Raw genomic sequence first — 21915 nt, forward strand, 5'->3', positions numbered from 1 at the left:
ACAGCCCAGTCCAGACTGTGCTGTGTGACCCCAGTGCTTCCACTCCAGGGTGGGACACTAGAAGCTAGCTCTGCCCTCTCCTGGACTCTCATGAGTGAGGCCCTTTACAAAGTGTCTCATTTAGTTCTCACCACAGCCTCTAATACCTCACTTCGGGGCCTAGGCTTGTAGCTTGACTTTACCATGTACCAGCTGTGTGACTTTGAGCAAATTACTTAACCTCTTTGGCTTCGGTTTCTTCCTTCGTAAAATGGGCACAGGATGAAACAAATGACTGTGGTGCCTGGAACAGACAAGTGTCCAGTGTTGTTAAGTGGTAGCAATTATTACCCCATTTTGCAGATGAGTAAACTAAGGTCCAGAAAAATGAGGTGACAGAGGCAAGAACTTGGGCCACAGAGAGGACTGACGCACAGAACTCCACCTTCCCACAACAGGCCTATGACAGTGGTCACCTGCTCAGTCCCTGGAGCCTGAAACTCCTGCAAGGGGCAGGCACACTTGAATCCCAAAGTTCTGTGGCCCAGCAAGAGCCAAGGACAGCACATCACAATGCCCTGGCTCTGCGAGTTTCAGGGGTGAGACCCCTGCAGCCAAGGAGGGCACAGTACGCTGGAGGTCCAGGTACCCATGCTGTTACCCCCATGTGACCTTGGGTAGGTCACTTCTTTCTGAACCTGTTTCCTTACTTATAAAATGAGGACAGGCTGGGTCTGCTCAACATTCCCCTGCCTCTTGGGCTTTTCTTTCACTGATGCCCAATACACTATTCATCCTCTGTTGGTTGAGCAACCCAGATCCACTACTACCTCCCCTACCTGGGCCCTAAAGAGCACCCTTAGAGCCACCTTCACCTAGCGCACTGCACAGGATGAGGGGACCACAGCCCACCCCTCCCCGCTCAGGCTCCCCAGGGTCCTCCTGGTCCGTCTTCAACTCTGCTTGCTTTTTTCCCTCTTCTCCTTCCAGCCCAGGCCCCACCTTCCCCACCTCCAGCCTAGACTCCATGCCAGGAACCCACTGCCTGCCAGGCCCCTGCGGGGAGCCACCAAGCAGAGACTGCTTATGTGGTTTGGGCAAGAGGAAAGCTATGGCCTCAGCTGGAACCTGGGCCAGCTCCTGGGGGGAGGGTGCTCTCCCCTCCACCTGGCTCTCCTGTTCCTCGCTGCCCCAAATTGGCCTCCATGTGGGACTTTCCCCCTTGTCATCCCTTCTCCCCTCCTTCCCTCTGCCAATGACCTTGGGCAAGTCACTTCTGTACCCTTATCTTCCACTTCCTGTCTGTAAAGTGGGATTGTCCTTGTTTCTACCTCCAGAGCTGTTGTTGCAAACATTCAAAGAGAGAAATGACAGATACAGCATTTATCTCTAGACACCTTTGATGCATGCCAGCCCATCTCCAGGACACTCTTCTCACCCACCAGCCCCCCATCCCATCAATCACCACTTCCTGTGGACTTGACTCCTAAATAGCATGGATTATTGTTTTATTTTTTAATGAAATATTTCAAACGCAGTGAAAAATACTTAAAGTAACAGAAGCACCCACTACCTATACACATTAACATTTTGTCATATTTGTTTCAGATCTTTTTCTGACTTACATACATATTTTTGAATTGTGTTGAGTACATACTGAATGCCAGGCACTGTTCTGTGTGGGGGGACACAGCAATGAACAGCATAAAAAATCTAGCTCTTAAGAAGCACATTCTTAAGCTGGGAAGACATGCAATATAGACGTCAGGTGGGTGACAAGAGGGCGAGAACCAGGCAGGGGAGGGCACCCAGAATGGGGGGAACAGGTCAAGGAGGCTTACAGTCGCAAGTGTCATTTAAGTCATGACCAATATGAAGTGAGAGATTTCACTAAGTGAACCCAAGCATTCCAGGCAAGGGAAAGAGCAAGTGCAAAGGTCTTTAGGCAGATGCTTGTTTGATGCGCCTGAAGAATGCCAGCATGTCCTGGGGTGAGAGTCCTCAAAAGAACTGGCTTGCCAGGTACAGAGCCTGCTCAGCCCTGTGCTCAACTCCTGTCCTGAATCATCCCGACATTTTACAGATGAGGAAACTGAGGCCAAAGGTGGGCAAGTGGCTTACCTGGGGTCACCCAGCTAGGAAGGTTGGATGGCTTAGGATTTGAATTCAGACCTCATTCCCACCTCAGACTGGGACAGGGTCCTGGGGTGGCCTAGGAGGAACAAGGGAAAGAGAGGTCACCTCATACAGGAAACATCCGAATGCGGCAGGTCCTCGCTAGCCTGAGGTTGACCTGAGTTTGCAGAAGGGAGCAGCTTCCCTTCCAGTGCTGCTGACCCAGGCAGCCTCCTCCTCCACCCCCAGGACAGGTGTAGGGTGCCTAAGTTCACGGACAACTCCATGCTCACACCCTTGCTTGGGCTCCCCTGAGCTTCCAATTCCTCCCTCAAGCAATGAGCAGACCTGGCCTGGCAGCCTGGCTTTGTCCCCTTGGGCTGCCCTGCTAATCCCAGGCCTGGGCTGCTCCAGCTCAAGGGGAAAGAAGACAGTCAGTGCTCCAGACCCCAGACTGGAGGATGGTCCCCTCCCAGGGGCCATTCCTGCACTCTGCCTGGCTGTGTGGGCTGGCTGGGCCCATCTCTACAGGTCTCAATTTACCCATTTGTACCTCAGTATACCAGCTGACTGTAGCGGGGCTGTATATCAACCTGACTGTAGGGGGCTGGTTGGGCCTCAGAGTCACTTGGGAAAGGCCTGACTGAAAACTCAGATCCTGGGATCCCACACCAAATTCACATTTGGTGGACGTGGAGTCTGTATTGTTAACAAGTGTGGGGGGATTCTGACACTTCAAGAACCCCTACTTGCCAGCAGACCCTTCTCTATCCCTCTACCTGTTTCAAGCCACCTTCCCTGGATCACATGCTTCTGCTGGGCTTCTGTGAGCCCCCATCACAGCACAGTGAACTCATGGTGGCTGTGGTCCCTGCTCAGCTCTGTCCCGCCCCCCAGATTGTGAGCTGAGTGGGGATGCTTATTACCTGCTGACTAAGTCCCATCTCAAAGAATGGAGACTGAGGAAGGGCAGAGACTTGTCCAGGGTGACAGAGAAGAGCTCAAGTAGCTATTAGTAAGAACTCTAATGACAGCTAACACTCACATGGCTCTTCCTGTCTGCCTGGCACAATCCAAGGGCTTTACAAATACTAATTCATTTTGTCTTCACAACGGCCCTTTGAGGTAGGCACTAGTATTATCCGCATTTTTATAGCTTCTAAATTGTGAAGTTGGGATACCAATGAATAGAGAGAGTCCTATCACTTCCCCGCCCTCGTTTTGTGGAAGAGGCACCTGGACCTCAGGTCTTGTCAGTGGATGGATGGCAGGGCAGGGCCCAGAACCCAGGCCTGAGTTACCTGTGCTGAGTGTGGGATGAGTGGTGGGCGAATGGGGCTGACCCCTCAGTCCAGCCAGCTCTGCCCAGGGCTGAAGCCAACAACCCTCTTGCCTTAACCATCTGTCTCAGCATACTCATCTGTAAAACTGAGGTAACACTGACGCCTCCCTTACAGAACTGTTGAGAGCATTACATCAGTTGAAATGAGGGAAGCATTTTGAATAAGTGCATGCCACATATGAGGCACTCAAGCTTTGTTCTCCACATGTTCCCCCTTCTGACCATACTGCTCCATGCCCCACCCCTCTACCAGATCCAGCCCCCCAGGTCAGGGAGGCGCTGAGTAAGGCTGTCATGGGTGGCGGGGGGGGGGGGGAAGCAAGGCCCCTGTTGCTTGGCAGTTGCCCACCTGGGTCAGCAGTCAGGCTGCTTCCTTTGACACAACTGCTGGGGTTAGGACCTGGTGCATCGGCCCCCACCTACGCTTCTGACACCTGGAACCTGCCCAGCCCTTCTTAGCCTAGGGCTGCCTATCTTCAGCCTGGAAAAAAAAGTTCAGCCTCGAGGTCATTGTCCATCCGCTGGAAGGTGGGTGGGGACAAGTCCATTGTCCCCCCGGAGAGTGGAGGCAGGCACAGCCGTGTTTTTACACTGTTCCGGGCAGGGGAGGCCCTTTCCCATCTTAGAAAAGCCCTCATCCAATCTCAGAACCTTCCCGACTGTGTCCTCCTGAGGAAGAGCCACTCTGCTGGGTCTCTGTTCCTGTTTTTGGCTGGTGGAACTCCTAAGAACCCCTTGTACTGTCGCGTAGAGCCTTTTGCGTCAGGTCCTGAGGGATGTGTAGGAGTTCCCCAAGGGCTGTGGGCTGAGGGCCTCCCTAATTCATTTCATCTTGATCACACAGCTGGGGCAACAAGCACGTCGGTGGGAGGCGTTCTGGCACACTGGAGAACAAAGTGGTGTCCCCGGAAACAAACACTGGGCCAGTGGCAAGGATGAGGAAACTGAGGCGGAGGGAGTTGCACCAGTCAGAACTCTTCTAGGGCTGCCTAATTACCTGAGCAAGCACGTCTCTCGCTGGTTGGATGAGGGGAAAGGCATCCATCCAGGTTAGGCAGCACACACCAGCGCCTTCCAAAGCTCGCCCGCCCCTTACCGCCCACGGTGGAACCTTAGCTCGCGGACTACAAGACCCGGCAGGCGCTGCGCCACTGCGCAAGCTCAGCAGACGACCCTTCGAGAGGCTGGAGAACCGTCGGGGCCCTGTCTTTCCACACTGTAAGGCCTGCAGGGGCGGGGCTGATGCCTTGAAGGCGTGCCTATTGGCCGGGTGGTGCGTCAGTCGCGCTCCGTGCCCACCATCCCGTGGAGGCTCCGCCCCTCACGCCCGAGCCGGGCCGCCTGGCGCACCTCTTGGCGCCCCTCCTGCGCTTCTGGACCAGCGGGGCCGTGCGGCGCATCCTGCGGGAGGCACCGGTGGTGGTGGCGGCGGTGGGCGCGGCGCCCGCAATTAAACCCAAGATGATGAAGTTTCGGTTCCGGCGGCAGGGCGCTGACCCGCAGCGCGAAAAGCTCAAGCAGGAGCTCTTTGCTTTCAACAAGGTGCGGCGGTGGCGGCCCGGCTGGGGCTGGGCGGGAGGGTCTGGGCCGGGGCCGGGAGCCCGGGGTTGGAGCCACGTAGGGTCCGAGGGGAGGGAGCGCCCGGCTGGAGCGCGGCGCAGGGCCAGGGCGCTTCTCGGTGAGCCTCACCTCGCGCCTCCGCCCCTGCACCGATCTCTGGGTCTCTCACTGACTTTCCGGGTCTGCTTCTCCGGGTGTCTGTGGGCCTCACCGGCCCTGTCTCTGCAGGTCTCTGTGTCTCTGCCCCTCTCTCTCACTGTGGCCGCCTCTCTGTTCTCAGTCTTTGGCCGTATGTCTGGGGAGGGGTCGTCCCTGCCTCTGTCCCTGCGTATCTCCTCTCTGTTTTTTGTTTTTTTCATCTCTCTGTCTCTCTATTTCTCTTTCTGTCTTTGCATCTCAGTCTTTCTGACTCTGTGTGTCTCTGTTTGGGTCTCTGGAATTCTCACTCTGTTTCTTACTATCTTTTTATTCCTCTTTGGGGGCTCCTGCACATCCCTGTCAACCCTTGGGGCAGCCCAGGGCTGGGGTTTGTTTTGCTTTCACAATCAGATTGGGAGAGAGGAGTGAGGAGAGGAGGCAGATGTTGCGGGGTGGAACTGGGAAATCCCTTCCAGGTTCCTTTCTTCCCTCTTCCAGGGCTTTAGAGTCTGTCTTGCTCTGCTCTGCCCTGCCCTGCTCTGCTCTGGGGTGGGCTCCAGGGGAAATGCCTAGCTGTGTACCCAGCAGCACATCAGGTGCCTCAGTTTCCCTTGAAATGCAGACACTTTCCTCCCTGCTGTGGACTCTAGCTTCCTGTGTCACTTGGGCCCTGCAGCCTAGACAGAGGTGTGGTTGGAGCACTGCCTCTCCTTTCTTTCCTATTTCCTAGAGCAGTGGTGGGAAAAGGGCTGCCCTCAGTCACCGCCCCCTCTGCACTGAAGTGTGGTAGGTAGAGTCCCCAGTGTGCCCCTTGGTACCTACTCCCAGGGTGTCAGGTCTAGCCTCAAAGCCCTCGGATTGCACAGTGCCTCCCTCCTCATGGGGATCTGAGTTGTTGGCCCCATCACACAGGTTAGAAAATTGAGGTTGAGATGGGGTGGTGACTTGCCCTAAGTCACAGATGGAGTTGGGTCACTTTGTCCTTGCTTCCCCTTATTGGTAAGGATTTGACTTTAGTTTCGAGGGGCAGCTGTGTTCCAAGAGGAGACTCGTCTAGGAGAAGGCTCTGGGATGGCTGGGCCTGGAGTGGCTGAGGCACCAGGACATTTCTTGGGGCAGGCTAGATTTTTGAGGTGGTGGGGGATGCTGCCAGGACCCTCAGATTTAGTTGCCAAGAACCTACCAGAAGCCTGCAGAGCCTGGAGGAAAGGGGCTTCCAGATGGCTCCCTTCCTGTGCTGGTGGCTAAGAGGATGAGCCCTATGAGGTGAGAGAAGGGTGGTGGGGGCAGGCACTGGGCTAAGGTGTCATTTTCTCAGCCAGTGAGTTGGGGTGTGAAGTGGGGGCCTGCAACAGATGGTGGGGAGGGACTGAGGCTCAGCGCCCCTTGGCTGGCCGTAGTTTGGCAGAAGGTGAGGGCTCCCCATTAAGGAGAGTGAGGCTCCATTCTGTATGGGCAACAATGATGGGAGGGGGGTGGTCTTGGGCAAGGGTCTTGCTCACCAGAGAGGGTGGTAGGTGGTCACTAGTGACTAGATCCCAAAATAATATTTAAAAAGAGAGAGAGAAAGAATAGATCCTAGTTTCTCTAGTGCAGGTGGGAGGAGGGGTCAGGGGCGAACATGAACTTTGGACTTAGTCTTGGGCCCACACCCTAGCCCCATCTTCATGTTGCCTGCAAGATGTGTGCCCCATGTCAGCAAATACTGAGCACCTCCCGTGCATGAGTTCTTGTAGGTGCTTGGAACACTGCAGTGACCAAGAGGGACAAACACATCACTTGGGCTGATGTCTTAGTGAGGGAGACAGTGAAAAGTAAACAAAAGAGTAAAATATGCAGCAGTTTGGGTGGTGGCCAGTGCTGTGGATAAAATTAAGTAGGGTGAGGGCCTGGAGCCCGTGGACAGGGATGGCTGCTGTGGCCAGGGTGGCTTGGGGGCTCTCGTAGGAGCTGACTCCTAAACTGAGACCCGAGTGATGGGCAGAAGCCCGCCCTGGGGAGCACTGGTGAGGTGCATTCCAGGCAGAGGGGTAGTAGCAACAAAGGGCCTTGAGGCAGGAACCTGCCCAGTAGATTGGAGATGAAAATGCAGTGGGCCTGGAGTCAAGTGAGCTGGGGAGAGAGTAGGAGGAGGCCAGATGTGAGAACTCGGCTTTGACTCAGAGTTAGCTGGGAGCCCCAGGGGATGGGGACAGGTTCCTGAGCAGAGGAGGGTCTGGCCATACCCGGTCAGGCCCAGCATTGGCATGGCAGTACGGGTGGGACAGGGAGGCCCCTCCCACTCTCAGCCAAATGAGCAGCTGTGTCTTCTGGTGGACTCACTGCCCCCGGTACCCAGATGGAAAACTGAGACTTGAAGAGAGCTGTGACTCTCCTAAGGCCAAGCCAGCTGTCCAGGGGGCTCAGTCCCTGCCTGGATGGGCCGAGGCAGGAGGGAGGCTGGGCGACAGGATGGGGACACATTACAAAACATGTGTCCCTGCTGAGGCAGTGGTCAAGAGGTACCTGAGGTGTACCGGTGGTTTACCACATTGGTGTTGAGGATGTGGGGTGTAGGCTTCCCAGGGCGGGGCTTCCCAGCTAAGCCTTGGGAGTGTATGAACTTTTTGGGTGGGTGGGCAATGGAGGAAAGCCCAGGCTGGGCTGGTGGGGCTGGAGCAGTCTGTACCAGGACTGGCCCTGCCAGGAGCAGAGGTCCAGGTGGCAGCCAACCCATTAATACCACCAGCACATGGACTCCTTCACGCCATCCTCACCCCCAATGGGGGAAAAGAATCATGTCATTCAATTTCCATCAGGGGAACCCAAGTCTGGGAGGTGGGTGACGCCTTCAGGGACTGGGCAGGAAGCTCCTCTGGCCCTCTGTCTCCCTGTGTGACTATGGGTTGAGGTGAGGGGTACCTCTTGAGGGGAGTGGGTGTCAAGATCCTCTGCATGGAAGAGTATTGAGTGTTGGTGTCTGACTTCTATGTGGGAACCTGTGTGGGGAATGCCACCAACCTCGCAGGGCACACTGGATAGCTTGGCGCCTCACCAAGCCTCAGTCGACTTCTAGGACTGGGGTGCAGAGCGTCCCTTGGGGCAGGTGAGGTCCACTTCTGAACCTTGTTCTCCCTTTCTGTGCTAGAACCCTGCACACAGTGGGATGAACACGGGTGCTGAGAGGGATGGGGACTTGGCCTGGGTCTCTGCTGGGCCTAGGGGCTCAGACCCTTCTGTACCAACTGGAGGTGAGATTGTCCATTTCACAGTTAAGGACACGGAACACAGGTGGACCCAGCTTGAGTCCCAATGTATAGCAGCAGCAGAGCCTGAAGGCTGCCTTGGGGTGGGCCTCAGGGTGGGCCGGGAGCAGCCGTGCTTGTGCAAGTGCCCTCCCCTTTCTCACAGACTGTGGAACATGGCTTCCCCAACCAGCCCAGCGCCCTGGCCTTCGATCCTGAGCTTCGCATCATGGCCATTGGCACCAGGTCTGGGGCCGTCAAGATGTATCCTTTGCGGAACGCATCCTTGGGGACTGTGAGGACTGCCTTCTTGCACCTTCCTGTGTGCTGAGCTCCTTGGGTAGGGCCCAGCCTGCGAAGCCATGCACAAGTGTCTGGATCCTGGTGGGAGCTGGTGCAGCTTCTGCCCTAAGATACCTCCTCACAGAGATCATGGAGTGGGGCTGAGCTTACAGTGGTCACAGCTGTCCCTTGCTGCACTTCAGCCAACAGGGTGGCCAGGGCAGGGTGCTGGTCAGTCTCGGGACCTGTCAAGGTTGGTGGATGCACCAGGGTCATACGGTGGGCCTTTCCCTGGTGACCGGGCACACATATGTGTATGAATGTGAGGTACATGTGTTCAGCCAAGGGGCTGGGGGCAGTGCCAGGCTCAGCATGGAGAGTACAGCTCAGGCCCCACCTGGATGCTGGCGGTTGCACAATGGGCCGTGTGTGCTGCACAAAGCGGCATTTTCTCTGGAAGCCTGAGGTGGGGTGGGGCAGGCAGACAGCTGAACGCCTTCCTGCCTGGTGTGGAGCATCCCACCTCCACTGCCCGCAGCGAGCCCCCTGCCACTCAGGGGAACCGAGGTGCAGAGCGTCTGGTGGCTACTTGGTGTAGGGTGCCTGCCTCCACCCCTCCCCACATGACCCTCTGGGTCGTCGCTGTCCTCATCAGGGTTATCAGATGGCACAAAATGAGTAAATGCCTGTAAAGCAGAGGGGAGGGAAGGGGTGGGCATCGGGGCCTGCAGTCGGTGAGCTTTCCTGCGCTAGGGAAGTGCAGAGGGTATGGCTGGGCTGGCTGGACACTCCCTCCCCCCACTGACCACAACCACAAGACCACACCAGGGCCACCTCCTTCATGGCCTGCTGCTCCCACTCCTGGAGGTGCTGTCCTGTCTCACACACGTGTTGTGTTGCTGTAGTTGGTATCTCGTACTGCCCTGTCCCGTAAGGCTCTGTTAGCCTCTTGAGCTGGCCTTCCTGCTGTCCTGGTCTTTCCCGGGCACTGGCTCCTCCGGCTTACAAAGAACTGTTGTACAGACTAGGAGAGCCTCAGTGGAGGCCAGAGCTCTCCCTTGGCCCCTCCCTCCTCCCCCCAAACCACCCCTAGGCTGGGAAACTGAAGCTTGAGAAGGCCTTAGACAAAAGCTGCCCCTCCCCCATCTCCTTGGTGACTTTGGTTCCTACCCAGCACTCCTGCCCCCTGTTTTGTCCTGTTCTGTGTTCTCCCAGCTCCTGCAGGGCATCCCAACTCCAGCTCCAAGCAATGGCTTGGCTCCTGCTTTGTCCCTAGGCAACACTGCTGACCCCTCCCTTACCCCATCTCCAGGGCTCCCTAGGCCCTGGCTGTCCACTGTCAAACCTGGAATTGCTGGGACTCTGATACTGATGCCAGGCACTTGAGGCAGGTCACCCATCCTCTCTAAGCCTATGCTTGCTAGTTTGTGAAACGCACAGGCCTCGGCCTCTCCTCTCTCTTGGTGGGACTGCTGGGGAGGCTGGTTTCCTTCCCATGGCTGGTGTTGGGCCTGGAGCTGTGCACAGTGGCGGCCTGGGCTCCCCTCTGTCTATGGCTTCCCTTGCCAGGTCCTGGCCAGGCCTCTCCGCCTGTGCAACATGCCCGTGGGGCCGGCTCTTGTGCACAGGCACACATGAAGCTGGTGCAGGGTGGAGCCCCAGATGGGCACCAGAACTGAGCCATGTGTGCTGAGTGTGTTTTAGTCTCACTTGCCCTGTGTCAGCCCTGTGAGGTGGGAGTCCCTGTCTCATTTTAAAGATGACGAAGTGAGGGTCATGCCACAGCATGACTTACAGGAACCAATTGGAGCCTGCATTCTGAGCTTGAGGATAACTTGGGGGTGCTGAACAGTGTTTCTTTAGGGAGGGGGACCCATCTGAACTCGGAGGGCTCCCTGATAGGCAGGCCTGGCTGGGACCTGTCAGAATGGTCCTGGAGAAGGAGGAGGCTTGAGCATCTCAGCCTGTATCTGCTGCTTCTACCCTTGACCCACCCTCAGCTATGGTGCACCTGGTGTGGAATTTACGGGCTTACACCGAGACATGGCCACAGTCACCCAGATGCACTTCCTGCCTGGCCAGGTAAGCCTCTGCCGCCACTGTTTGGCTCTTTTGAGGCCCCAGGTTCCCCCTCTCCATCCCACCAGCCCAGTCCTGGTCTCTGCTCACCCACCAGGGCCGCCTCCTGACCCTGCTGGATGACAGCAGCCTGCATCTCTGGGAGATTGTCCACCAGAATGGCTGTGCCCACCTGGAGGAAGCGCTCAGCTTTCAGCTGCCCAGTCGGCTGGGCTTTGATGGTGCCAGGTACTGGGGGACTTGGCCACTGTCCGGCTGCTCCCATGTAGCTTTGCAAAGGCATGGTGGGAGGATGGGAAGCTGCTTTGGGGGCTGGGGTTCAGGGTGGTGGGCCTGGGTCCCAGAAAGCAGCGTTTGGACCCCTTTTCAGTGAGATGTGCTGTGTGGACTTGGTGAGTGTTAGAAGGGGAGGTCCAGCTGAGCCTGAGGTGAGCAGGCGGGGTTTGTGTTGCATAAGCACTGGAACACAAGCAGGTGCAGGACGGGAGGTTGTGTGTTGTGTCCCAGGCTTCTCACGCCTGGTGGGCAGGCCTGCACTTTCTGTAGTGGTGGAGGTGTCCAGGGCAGGGCTAAGCTGAGCTGACATCAGCAAGGATCCCTTGGTGTCTCTAGCTGGGCGTGGGGCGACTGGCTATAGTATGCACAGTGAAAGGGCAAGTTTGGATGTAAGGGGGTTCCTGCCATGCTGTGCTGTGTGAGGTGCTGACAGGATGGTCCAGGGGACAAGGGAGTGTTCTGGATCTCTGGCAGGAGTGTAAGGGGCATCCCGGTCCCTGGCCCCACTGGCTCTGGCTGAGATGGCCAGAGTGGGTGAGTCCTTCATGCTGCAGAATGCTTGTCCCCAGCTCAGTGAGATAGGCTTGTGTTGCTGCTGCTGAGGGCTGGATGACAGCCCCATCCATCCCTTGCCCAAGGGTGGATGACTGGGTCTCCCAGCCTTTGCAGGCAGGGGTGATCTGGGGATCCCCTAAAAAGTTAGGGAGACCCCCAGAGGGCTGGTGGGGTTCTTGGGCAGGGCTCAGGAGAGTCGTATGTCCTTGGCCTCCTGGGCCTGGCCTGGGTAGTAGCCTGGTTCCTGCCTTTTCCTCCTGGTTGGTGGGAGGAGCTTGGGAGCCCATCTCCGAGACCTGAGGAACCTATATTTATTCCTCTCCCCACTGACATCCTGATGAATAATTGAGCAAGTTAATTATAATGCCACTACTGTTGCCTTCGCCAGCCTACTGGATAGTCAGGGTCCAGTGAGTACAGAGGGGCCGTAATGAGCTACCAGCAGCTCATCAGCACCCTCTGCATCCTCCTCAGCAGGTGGATGGGCCCACCTCCTCACACACCTCCCCTTGTCTCTCACAGTGGCCCGCCCACCCTTGCCCACATCACAGTGGTGCTACTGGTGGCTGCTGGCAACATGGCAGCTCTGGGCACTGAAGGTGGCAGTGTCTTCTTCCTGGATATTTCCACCCTGATGCTGATCGAGGGTCAAACCCTGGGCCCTGATGAGGTTCTTCGAAGGTGAGAGGCAGGCAGACTTCCCACACCCATCCTGTGCCTGGGCAGTGCTCCTGCTGGCTCACCTGTGCTCCCTCTGCAGTTTGCCAGATGACTACCGGTGTGGGAAGGCACTGGGCCCTGTGGAGTCCCTGCAGGGACACCTGCGGGACCCCACCAAGATCCTCATTGGCTACAGCCGGGGCCTGCTGGTCATTTGGAACCAGGCCGCACAGTGTGCAGACTGCATCTTCCTAGGGAACCAGGTGTGTGTGGGAGGCCAGAGTCCATAGCCCGGGCCTGCTGCTCCTGGCTGCCTTGCTCATGCCTGTCTGCCCTGCCCCACAGCAGCTGGAGAGCCTGTGCTGGGAGCGCAGTGGCAGCACGCTGGTCAGCTCGCACAGCGACGGCAGCTACGCTGTCTGGTCTGCAGACACTGGCACCTCCCCAGTGATGCAGCCTATGGTAGCCACCATGCCCTACGGTGAGTGCTGACCAGGGTGAGGGTGGCCCTGTTGCCCGAGTGTAGGTTTTGACAGGTAACCCCAAGCATAGGCACCTAACGGCTTCCTGGCTTTAGTGGGGGCATCCAAGAGGAGTTGGGGAGGGTGGCAGAGCCAGGCCAAATCTGCAAATGTGGGACCTGCCCTAGGGGGTGTGTGGTTGGGGCAGCACTCTTTTTCTTGGGGAGGCAGGAAGCATCTCTGAGGTGGGGAGTGATGTGGGCAAGATGAGAGAAGGGGTGAGAAATTTGACCATCAGCTCTTTGGGTCCTGGCAAGCAAATGAGCCTGACACTATCCCATTTCTCCAGGACCCTTCCCTTGCAAAGCCATCAATAAGATTCTGTGGCGAAGCTGTGAATCTGGGTAGGTGGGGAGCTGGGCTCAGGCGCGGGTCAGGGGCTATGTCTGGCTGGGAGCAGAGGATGGGTCTGGGGGTATAGGGATGTCCTGTGATCTCTCTCTGGGGTGTGCAGGTGTGTGCTCCAGGCCCAGGTGACTCACATGCTCCCTGGTCCCTGTATAGGGGCCACTTTATCATCTTCAGTGGTGGCATGCCTCGTGCCAGCTATGGTGATCGCCACTGTGTCAGTGTGCTCCGGGCTGAGACACTGGTGACACTGGATTTCACCTCCCGCATCATTGACTTCTTCACGGTGCACAGCACGCGACCTGAGGACGGTGTGTTGACTTCCCCAACCCTGTACCGGGCACTGCCTGTGGCCGTGCTCCTCACCCTGCCCCTGTCCTGCAGAGTTCGATGAGCCCCAGGCTCTGGCTGTGCTGCTTGAAGAGGAGCTGGTGGTGCTAGACCTGCAAGTGCCTGGCTGGCCTGTTGTGCCTGCCCCATACCTGGCCCCCCTGCACTCTTCTGCTATCACCTGCTCGGCCCACGTCGCCAATGTTCCTGCCAAGCTGTGGGCCCGCATTGTGAGCGCTGGCAAGCAGCAGAGCCCCCAGCCTGCCTCCAGTGCCTTGGTGTGTACCTGGGCACCTTGCAGGGTAGTGCCTTGGGGAGGGCAGGTGTTCCCTGTGAAGGGCGCTTCCCAGACACAGGCCCTGGGAATGTGGCATTTGTGCACTGGAGACTCAGAAGCAGTTGGGGTCCTTGATGCCAGGTCCAGGGTGAGAGGGAAAAGACGTGTGTGCTGAGCTTCTGCTGACATCTCCACCTCCTCCCCCAGAGCTGGCCCATCACCGGGGGCCGGAGCCTGGCCCAGGAGCCGTCTCAGCGAGGGCTGCTGCTCACTGGGTAGGGTGGACCTATGAGTCCCATGGCTAAGCATAGTCGTGACATGTATGTGTGCGTGTGTGCGTGGGCGAGTGGGGCCTGGTGCAGCCCGCACAGGTGCAGGAGAGATCAGCCTGGGCCAGGTGGGTGCTGGCCTGCTCAGTGACTCAGGCCTGGTCCCTGAGAGGACCTGGTTGACCCCTGTAGTAGGGTGGGTTGGGCTTGTAGCTTCACTCGACCCTGGTTTAAGCCACTCCCTGTCCTGCCTTTTGGCCTGGAACTGAGCTCCACTCACCCAGCCTGCCCTAGGACTGGAAAATCTGGGCTGGCCCATGCAGAGCTGCCCAGGGCAGGTGCTGGAGGGCCTGGGCTTGGCGGGTGCTGACGTGCCCAATGACTCAGGCCCTCACTTCCTGCCCTGCCCCTGCTGCTTGCTTGTGCTAGAATCTTGGAGCCTCTGGCTCTACTCCCACTCTCCTGCTTAAAAATGTTGCCATGGCCTTCAGGGCTGCTGGAGGCTTCCCATCCAGCCTGCAGCCCCACAGACTCACACTTCTTATGCCTGGCTTTTCATCTGAGTCAGCACCCCAGATGGACCTGCCTCTCTTCCCTTCCTCCCCTTCTGCGGCCTCGTGCCCCAGCTGATCCCTGTTCTGTGACTGGCTAACTCCTGACCACCTTTTATAGATGGCCTAGTGGGTGCAGAACCTCTTAGTCTTTTGTTCCTTGGGTTACCCTCTTTTCCATTTCCTGTTCATCGCACTGGTGAGTGTTTCCCCACCTCTCACTCTGTTTGACAGGCCCGTGTTCATGTGGCCTGGCATACAGTAGGTGCTAAGTATGTCATTGCCCTAGTCCGTAAGTGCTTCCTATTTGCCATATACAGTAGTTCGGTCAGTGTCTGGCTTATGCAGTAGGTGCTCAGTGAGTGGTCACTGGATGAATGGATGGAGGAATGTGCAGGGTTCTGGTGTGGGCTTGATGTCTTACCCCTTGCAGCCACGAGGATGGCACTGTGCGGTTCTGGGACGCCTCTGGTGTGGCACTGCAACCACTCTACAAGCTGAGCACAGCTGGCCTCTTCCAGACAGACTGTGAGCACGCTGACAGTCTGGCCCAGGCTACTGAGGATGACTGGCCACCCTTCCGCAAGGTGGGCCCCTCCCCCTCCCCCGAGGAGCCCGGTCCTGGCTCTGCCCTGTGTCATCCCTCCATCCCACTCCCCAGGTGGGCTGCTTTGACCCCTACAGTGATGATCCTCGGCTAGGGGTGCAGAAGGTGGCACTTTGCAAGTACACAGCTCAGATGGTGGTGGCTGGCACTGCGGGCCAGGTAAACCTGGGATGTTCCCAGGGTTGGGGTTTTTGGAGGGGTTTTTGGAAAAGGTGGGACTGAACTGGAGGGTCTGGTGAAGTGGGAGGGGGACAGGCATGGGCAAAAGCCCAGAGGTAGGAATGGGGTCCCAGGTTGGGCTGGCTTGGGTGAGGCCAGCAAGGAGGTGGGCCTGTTGTTAGGGCCAGGACTGGAGCAGCACAGGTATTAGATGAGCCCTGGGAAGGCAGGGGCCAGCGGGCCTGGGTCAGTGCTGCTCCTCCAGCACTTGGAGAGTGTACAGAAGGTGCTTTGTGTGTGCTTACTCTAAGTGGGAGACGGTGTGGCAGGGGAGTACTTTGTTCTAGCAGACAGAGGCCCGTGAGTCTTGGTCACCACTGGGTTCCTCAGCGCAGGTTCTAGTATATAGTAGGCATTCGGTAAGTACTTACTCAGTGGATAAACTGGAGACAATTCTGGGGCGTCCCTGGCAGTGGCTTTGCAGGCTCAGGTGGGGCACGGGCGGCCCCATCCTCTATGCTGACCTCTCTCCTGCCTGGCTGTGGGCTCAGGTGCTGGTGCTGGAGCTCAGTGATGTGCCGTTGGAGCAGGCAGTCAGTATGGCCAGCGTGGACCTCCTCCAGGACCGAGAAGGCTTCACATGGAAGGGGCATGAGCGGCTGAGCCCACGCACAGGGCCCCTGCCCTGGCCTGCTGGCTTCCAGCCCCGAGTGCTCGTTCAGTGCCTGCCGCCTGCCGCCGTCACTGCGGTCACGCTGCACACAGAGTGGAGCCTCGTGGCCTTTGGCACCAGTCATGGCTTTGGCCTCTTTGACTACCAGTGCAAGAGCCCTGTGCTGGCCAGGTGTGTAGGGGCGGGCTGTAGCCAGGCAAGGTGGGGGCTGCGCTTCCACCCAGCGCCTGCCTCCTGTGGGACTTCTGGTATATGCCCTCTGCCGCCTAGGCCTCAGTGTTCCCCGTAAGACTGGGTGTGATGAAGGTGGCTCTGTTGCATTTGTCAGCTTCGACTTTATGTGAAGTGCTGCGGGTAGAGTTCTAAGCCTACCAGCTGCTGGCTTGGCAGGGCAGCAGAAAGGGTCTTGGACTTTTGACCTGGGACCTTTGATGCCCCTGGGGCCAGCAGGAGCACAGGGCCTGTTCCAGGAGGCTGCTTCATGGCACAGCTGGTGCCTGTCTGCCCCCAGGTGCACGCTTCATCCCAATGATTCGCTGGCCATGGAGGGGCCACTCTCCCGGGTGAAGTCACTCAAGAAGTCACTGCGCCAGTCTTTCCGGCGCATCCGCAAGAGCCGAGTTTCAGGCAAGAAGCGGGCTGCTAATACCAACAGCAAGGTGAGGTGGGGCCAGGCTGGCAGGCAAAATCTCCATAGGCTATAATGTAGAAGTGGAGCCAGGTTTGGGCCCTAATTCGGAGCCCTGTGTGTGTTCACCGTCTGTTGCCCACCCCTCAGCATTCCCCAGCCCCTGGATGGATCAGAGTGAGCTGGGGAGGGTGATGGGGTGCTGGGCCGTGTGGAAGGAAAAAGGCAGTGTCCAGGAGCCCCGCACTTCTCCAGTTGCAGGAGGCCAATGCGCACCTGGCAGAACAGGCCTGCCCCCATGACGTGGAAATGATGCCTGTGCAGCGACGCATTGAGCCGCGTTCGGCTGATGACTGCCTCTCCGGCGTAGTGCGCTGCCTCTACTTCGCTGACACATTTCTCCGAGATGGTAGGCCCAGGGAAGGGACGGGTTGGAGAAAATGGACTTCAGTTGGCCTCCAGGAAATGGGCAGGGGCAGGGGGAGGGGAGGCAGCATCTTCTAGGGGTTGGACAGCATTACTGGGTGCTTCCTGTGTGTTGCACTGGCAACAGGCTGCCCTGCACCAGAACAGCTCCCCTGCAGTTTCTGGTGACGCAGGGCTGGTGAGTGGGCCAACAGGACCTCGAGATCTGAAGCTCAAGATGGAAGGGGGAGGAGAGTATGGGATCTGCCAGTGCCAGGGCCCTGGGTGGGCTGGGAGGCAGCCCGCAGTGAAGGGAAAGGGCACTGGGGGCTGCTGGTACCGTCTGCCTTACTAAGGAGTTGGCTTTGACCCCAGGTGGTCAGGTTTATTCAGTAATTCATTCATTGATTTTTAGCTTGTAGACTTTCAACCACACACCAATATAAATAGTCACACCCTCTCCCCCCCCCCTCAGCTGGAGCTGCTGTCACTGTGTACTCTGTTGTTTACCTTTACCTTGCTGGAGCACTTCAGTTTGTGTGACAGATGTAACCTCCAGCCACAGCGCCTGCATTGCACCCTTCAGAGCTGACACTGATCAGAGAGTCTTGTCACACTTGGCCCACAGGTGGCTCTCTCAAAATGCCTTCTTACGGTTGCTGCTGGGTCACCATCCAGCAGTCCACACGTGGTATTTCACAGCTGTTAGTCTCTCACAGCTGTTAGTCTCTGCGTCTGAGGGAGGGCCCCCTTGTGGTATTGTTTGTTGAGGGTCCTTTACCCAGTGGGTTTTCCCACTGTTTGGATGTAGCAGCCCTAGGAGCCTGTACCTTATTCCATGCTGCCCAGTCTGTGTGAGAAGGCCCATGGGGCTCAGTCCGCAGCTGCCTGAGCATCAGGTGTCAGCTGTGTGAGGTGCTCATTGACTTGTTGCTGGGGCTTGGCTGCCCTGGTGGTTGTTGCCAAGGTCCTCCATTTACCCAGGGCACACAGCCATGACTGCTTGGGCCCACCTTGGCTCTTGGCTTTTTAGCTCTGATTCTCCACTAAAGGGTCTTCTCCAGAGGTTTAGCTCACACGGGGAGGTAGGTGAGACAGCTCAGTTCATTTCAGCCCAGGGCTGGACTCCGTGTCTGACTGCCACACGGAGGACACACTGAAAGAAGCAGGGATGTGGTCGGAACCCTGGTGCACCTTTGGGGCAGCTATTCGAGTGGAGTGTACCGACAGGACTGGTGATGGGCTGTGGGGGATGGAAGAGTTGGGGATTTGTGATGGAGCTGAGGGTGCAGTAGAATGGGGTTGCAGAGATCAGGGTCCAGTTAGTGCTGTTGCTGTCCCTGCAGAGATACCTGAGAGGCTGTTTCTGCCTCTTCAGGAGAGCTGCACCACAGCTGATTTTGGTCAGCAGTGTAGGGAAGGTGCCTAAAACCACAAGAAGTGGGACAGAAGAGAACCAGTCCTGGGTTTCAGAGTGTCAGCAGGGGGGAGGAACCTGTGGTAAATGGGCAGACACCTGCCTCACCAGCCTCTTGCCCTACAGCGGCCCACCATGGACCCACCATGTGGGCAGGCACCAACTCGGGCTCCGTGTTTGCCTATGCACTGGAGGTGCCAGTAGCAGTGGCAGGCAGCGAGAAGCGGCCCGAGCGGGTGGTGGAGGCTGTGCTGGGTAAGGAGGTGCAGCTGATGCATCGCGCACCTGTGGTGGCCATTGCCGTGCTGGATGGGCGTGGCCGCCCACTGCCCGAGCCCTACGAGGCCTCTCAGGACCTGGCACAGGCACCAGACATGCAGGGTGGCCATGCAGTGCTCATCGCATCTGAGGAGCAATTCAAGGTGAGCTGCTCTGGAGACTTCCTCCAGGCTCCCACCTCCTAGATACACTGGACCCCCTACCACCCCTTCCCTGCCTGCTGAGAACCTCCCTCCAAGACCTCACCCAGCCAGTAGAGGTGCCCCTGAAAAACCCTGATGACTCCCTCAGCTTGCTGTATTTCTGTAGGACTCTCCCCCGAGTCCACACCAGACCCCTTGAACACCCGCAGGGCTCTGTCTGGCAGGAAGTCATGGTGTGGGGGGGGACTCCAGCCGTCTAACCCTTATAGCTGTGTGCCTGGTTTTGCCAGGTACTCAGGAGGGGGCCTGGGAGGTTCTTGGGAGCAGAGTGAGGCCCAGGTCAAGTCTGAGGGTGGCAGCCCAGGGTGGGAGGGGATTCAGGCAGCAGTGGTAGTGTGGCTAGGGGCACAGGCCTGTGTGACAGGCTGGGCTCCAAATAGCGGCTGGGGGCATGGGTAGGATCAGGCTATGCTCACTGGCCACCTGCATTCCCAGGTATTTACACTACCCAAGGTGAGTGCCAAGACCAAGTTCAAGCTGACAGCCCACGAGGGCTGTCGTGTGCGCAAGGTGGCACTAGCCACATTTGCTAGTGTGGCCTGTGAGGACTATGCTGAGACCTGCCTGGCCTGCCTCACCAACCTGGGGGACGTGCACATCTTCTCCGTGCCGGGCCTGCGCCCCCAGGTGCATTACTCCTGTATCCGCAAGGAGGACATTAGCGGCATCGCCTCCTGTGTCTTCACGCGCCACGGCCAGGGTAAGGCAAAGGTTTTTAGGTGCAAGGGACCCAGGTGGACCCTGGAGAGTTCCCAGGCAGTGTCAGCAGAGGGGTGGTCCAGGTTGGGGGGCACAGCACTGGCCAGGGTTGGGGAGGGCCAGGCAGTGTGTGCATGGCAGAGACTGGCTCTTGGGCTGTGGTTGGAATCATGTCTCCTAAGTGCCGTTTTCCTTGTCTCCCACCCACCCAGGTTTTTACCTTATTTCCCCATCGGAGTTTGAGCGCTTCTCCCTAAGTGCCCGGAACATCACAGAGCCACTCTGCTCTCTGGACCTCAGCTGGTCCCATGGTGCTGCCCGTGCCAGGTGTGTGTAGGGGTAGCCCCTGGCTTGGGAGGCCTTCACCCAAGGCCAAGGTCATCCCCACACCCCTATTATTGTGCCTGGAGCAAGGGTGGCCCTTTAGGTGCTTGCCTGTGACCCTGCCACGGCCCTGTCTCTGCAGCTACAGTCTCCAAGAGTCGCCCAAGCTGAGCCAGGCTAACGGGACCCCAGGCATCATCCTGGCGCCGCAGAGCCGTGATGGAAGCCCTAATCCTGTCCACAGCCAGGGAGCTGGTGAGGGGCTGATTGGGATGATGGGACACATATCAGCCCAGATGTCAGTGCAGGCCTCTGCAAGAGGCAGCAGCTGAGCCAAGGCCAGAAGTCTGGGGAGGGGTGGGGTGTGCCGGGCAGGAGAGGGGTTTGGGACTGGATCCCCAGGTACAGAGGGTGTTCAGGGTCTCACAGAGATCTGACCATCTCCTCCCTGCAGACACCCCTGAGCTGCCTGAGGCTGCACTCTCACCTATGTCCATCGACTCAGCCACCAGTGCAGACACAACTCTGGACACAATAGGGGACATCACAGTGGAGGACGTGAAGGATTTCCTGGGGTGAGGTGGGCGGGCAGGATCCCCAGCCTCCCTCCCCCACCATAAAGCAACCTCCTGTCCGAGCTGGGTGTGCAGAATCTAGAAGGGGGCCATGCTCCAGACCCTGATACTGTCCCTTTTCCCTAGCACTTCAGAGGAATCTGAGAAGAATCTGAGGAACCTGGTAGAAGATGAGGCTCGAGCCTGTGCCATCCTGATAAAATGAGGTGCTGCAAGTCTGGGGGATCCAGCTCTACCTGGCTCTTAGCCTCAACCCCGGTCCCCCACACCCACCCTGGTTTCACACCTGAAATCATAGCAGGTCGTGTACTGATATCATTTCCTTGAGGCCTGGCTGCTGCCCAGGTGTGCCTGGCAGAGGCTTGGGGGGTCCACACAGACAATCCCTATAATTCGATATTAAGGAAAAAAGAGCCAGCCCATTAGCCTGCAGATGTCATAGGTGGCATTTCGAACAGAGGTGGGGCAGTCTGGGGCTTGTGCTGCTTTGGCCAGCTCATTTCAGATGAGAGCACCCAGGCACAAGGCTGGGCCCTCCTTGGTAAGCCTTGAGAATGGGGCCTGGCCACCACTCCAGTCTCACTGTGGCTCCATGCCCAGATCTGGGGTCCATAAGTCTGTCCAGCCTATTTGCTACCTAGGGCCCCTATCCACACAACCAGGCAGACACCCCAGCTGTCTTGCTGGGGACACCCTGGCCACAATGGGCAGGATATGGTCAATGGTCAGACTTGACCAGTCATCCTCAGGCTGTGAACTGTGGGGCCCTCATCCCAAATGGGTGGGACCTTTTCGCCTGACCTGGAGAGGAGGCTGAGTGGTGGCACCTGAGTAGCCTCTTTTGGGCTCCCTGGCCTTCTCTGACCCTTTTTCTTCCTTTACCAGGAAGGCCAGAACCACCTGGCCACCACCTGCCTTGCTTGGAGCTGGTATCCAGGACTCCTGGCTCTTCCCAGCCCTTCACATAGACCTATGCCTGGTAACCTGTAGGCTCCAGTGACACCCACCCACCCTAGCACCAGGGTGTGGTCCTGGAACTCGGGGGTGTACTGGGACTGGCCCCTTCTATAGGCAGTACCCTGGAGGCCAGGTGCCACAGGGCAAGGACAGGTGGGGCACACAGCCCATGCCACCTCCCACTCTACCTTGCTTCCCCTTCTTTTTGCAAAGAATATTTTTCTAATGTCTGGACTGGACAGTGCCAGGCTGGACAGTCACTTCTAAAACTATTTTGGTACTTGCTCCCGGGCTAACATGTCCCCCAACCCCCAGCTTGGACATGAAATGTGTGTGAGTGAGTGAGACTGGGAGCCACCTGGGCGCCCTAGACAGGCCTGTCAGGTGTGTGTGTGGGGGGTGTCAGATGGGTCTTCCCTGTAGATTGTACCTTGGGGATTTTTCTGTCATTTTAACACTACCACTGTTTTAATACTAAAAATG

At 57.7% G+C, this 21915-nt stretch overlaps 1 protein-coding gene across 4 annotated transcripts; it reads left to right on the forward strand.

The window, feature by feature from the left end:
• Window positions 1–4741: 4741 nt before the first annotated feature.
• LLGL1 (LLGL scribble cell polarity complex component 1) lies at window positions 4742–21914 on the forward strand. 4 transcript variants are annotated; one of them, XM_037163158.2, is made up of 23 exons: window positions 4743–4978; window positions 8525–8622; window positions 10641–10722; window positions 10793–10947; window positions 12073–12231; window positions 12311–12473; window positions 12556–12691; window positions 13021–13075; window positions 13236–13390; window positions 13464–13687; window positions 13894–13961; window positions 14940–15093; window positions 15168–15272; window positions 15824–16116; window positions 16457–16604; window positions 16829–16982; window positions 18522–18817; window positions 19313–19577; window positions 19789–19903; window positions 20043–20155; window positions 20355–20475; window positions 20602–20681; window positions 21361–21914. In XM_037163158.2, exons 1-22 carry the CDS (start codon window positions 4898–4900, stop codon window positions 20678–20680), a joined length of 3219 nt encoding a protein of 1072 aa, XP_037019053.1. In that variant the 5' UTR covers window positions 4743–4897; the 3' UTR covers window position 20681; window positions 21361–21914. The 4 variants fall into 4 exon arrangements, with proteins under 4 accessions (XP_037019056.1, XP_037019053.1, XP_053521622.1 ...); XM_053665647.1 differs by having other exon boundaries at window positions 12559–12691; XM_053665648.1 differs by having other exon boundaries at window positions 10817–10947; window positions 21361–21913.
• Window position 21915: the final 1 nt, after the last annotated feature.

This window comes from Artibeus jamaicensis, unplaced genomic scaffold (assembly GCF_021234435.1).
Source record: "Artibeus jamaicensis isolate MK-2021 breed Jamaican fruit bat unplaced genomic scaffold, CSHL_Jam_final contig_419, whole genome shotgun sequence".
In the NCBI taxonomy this organism is placed as follows: domain Eukaryota; kingdom Metazoa; phylum Chordata; class Mammalia; order Chiroptera; family Phyllostomidae; genus Artibeus; species Artibeus jamaicensis.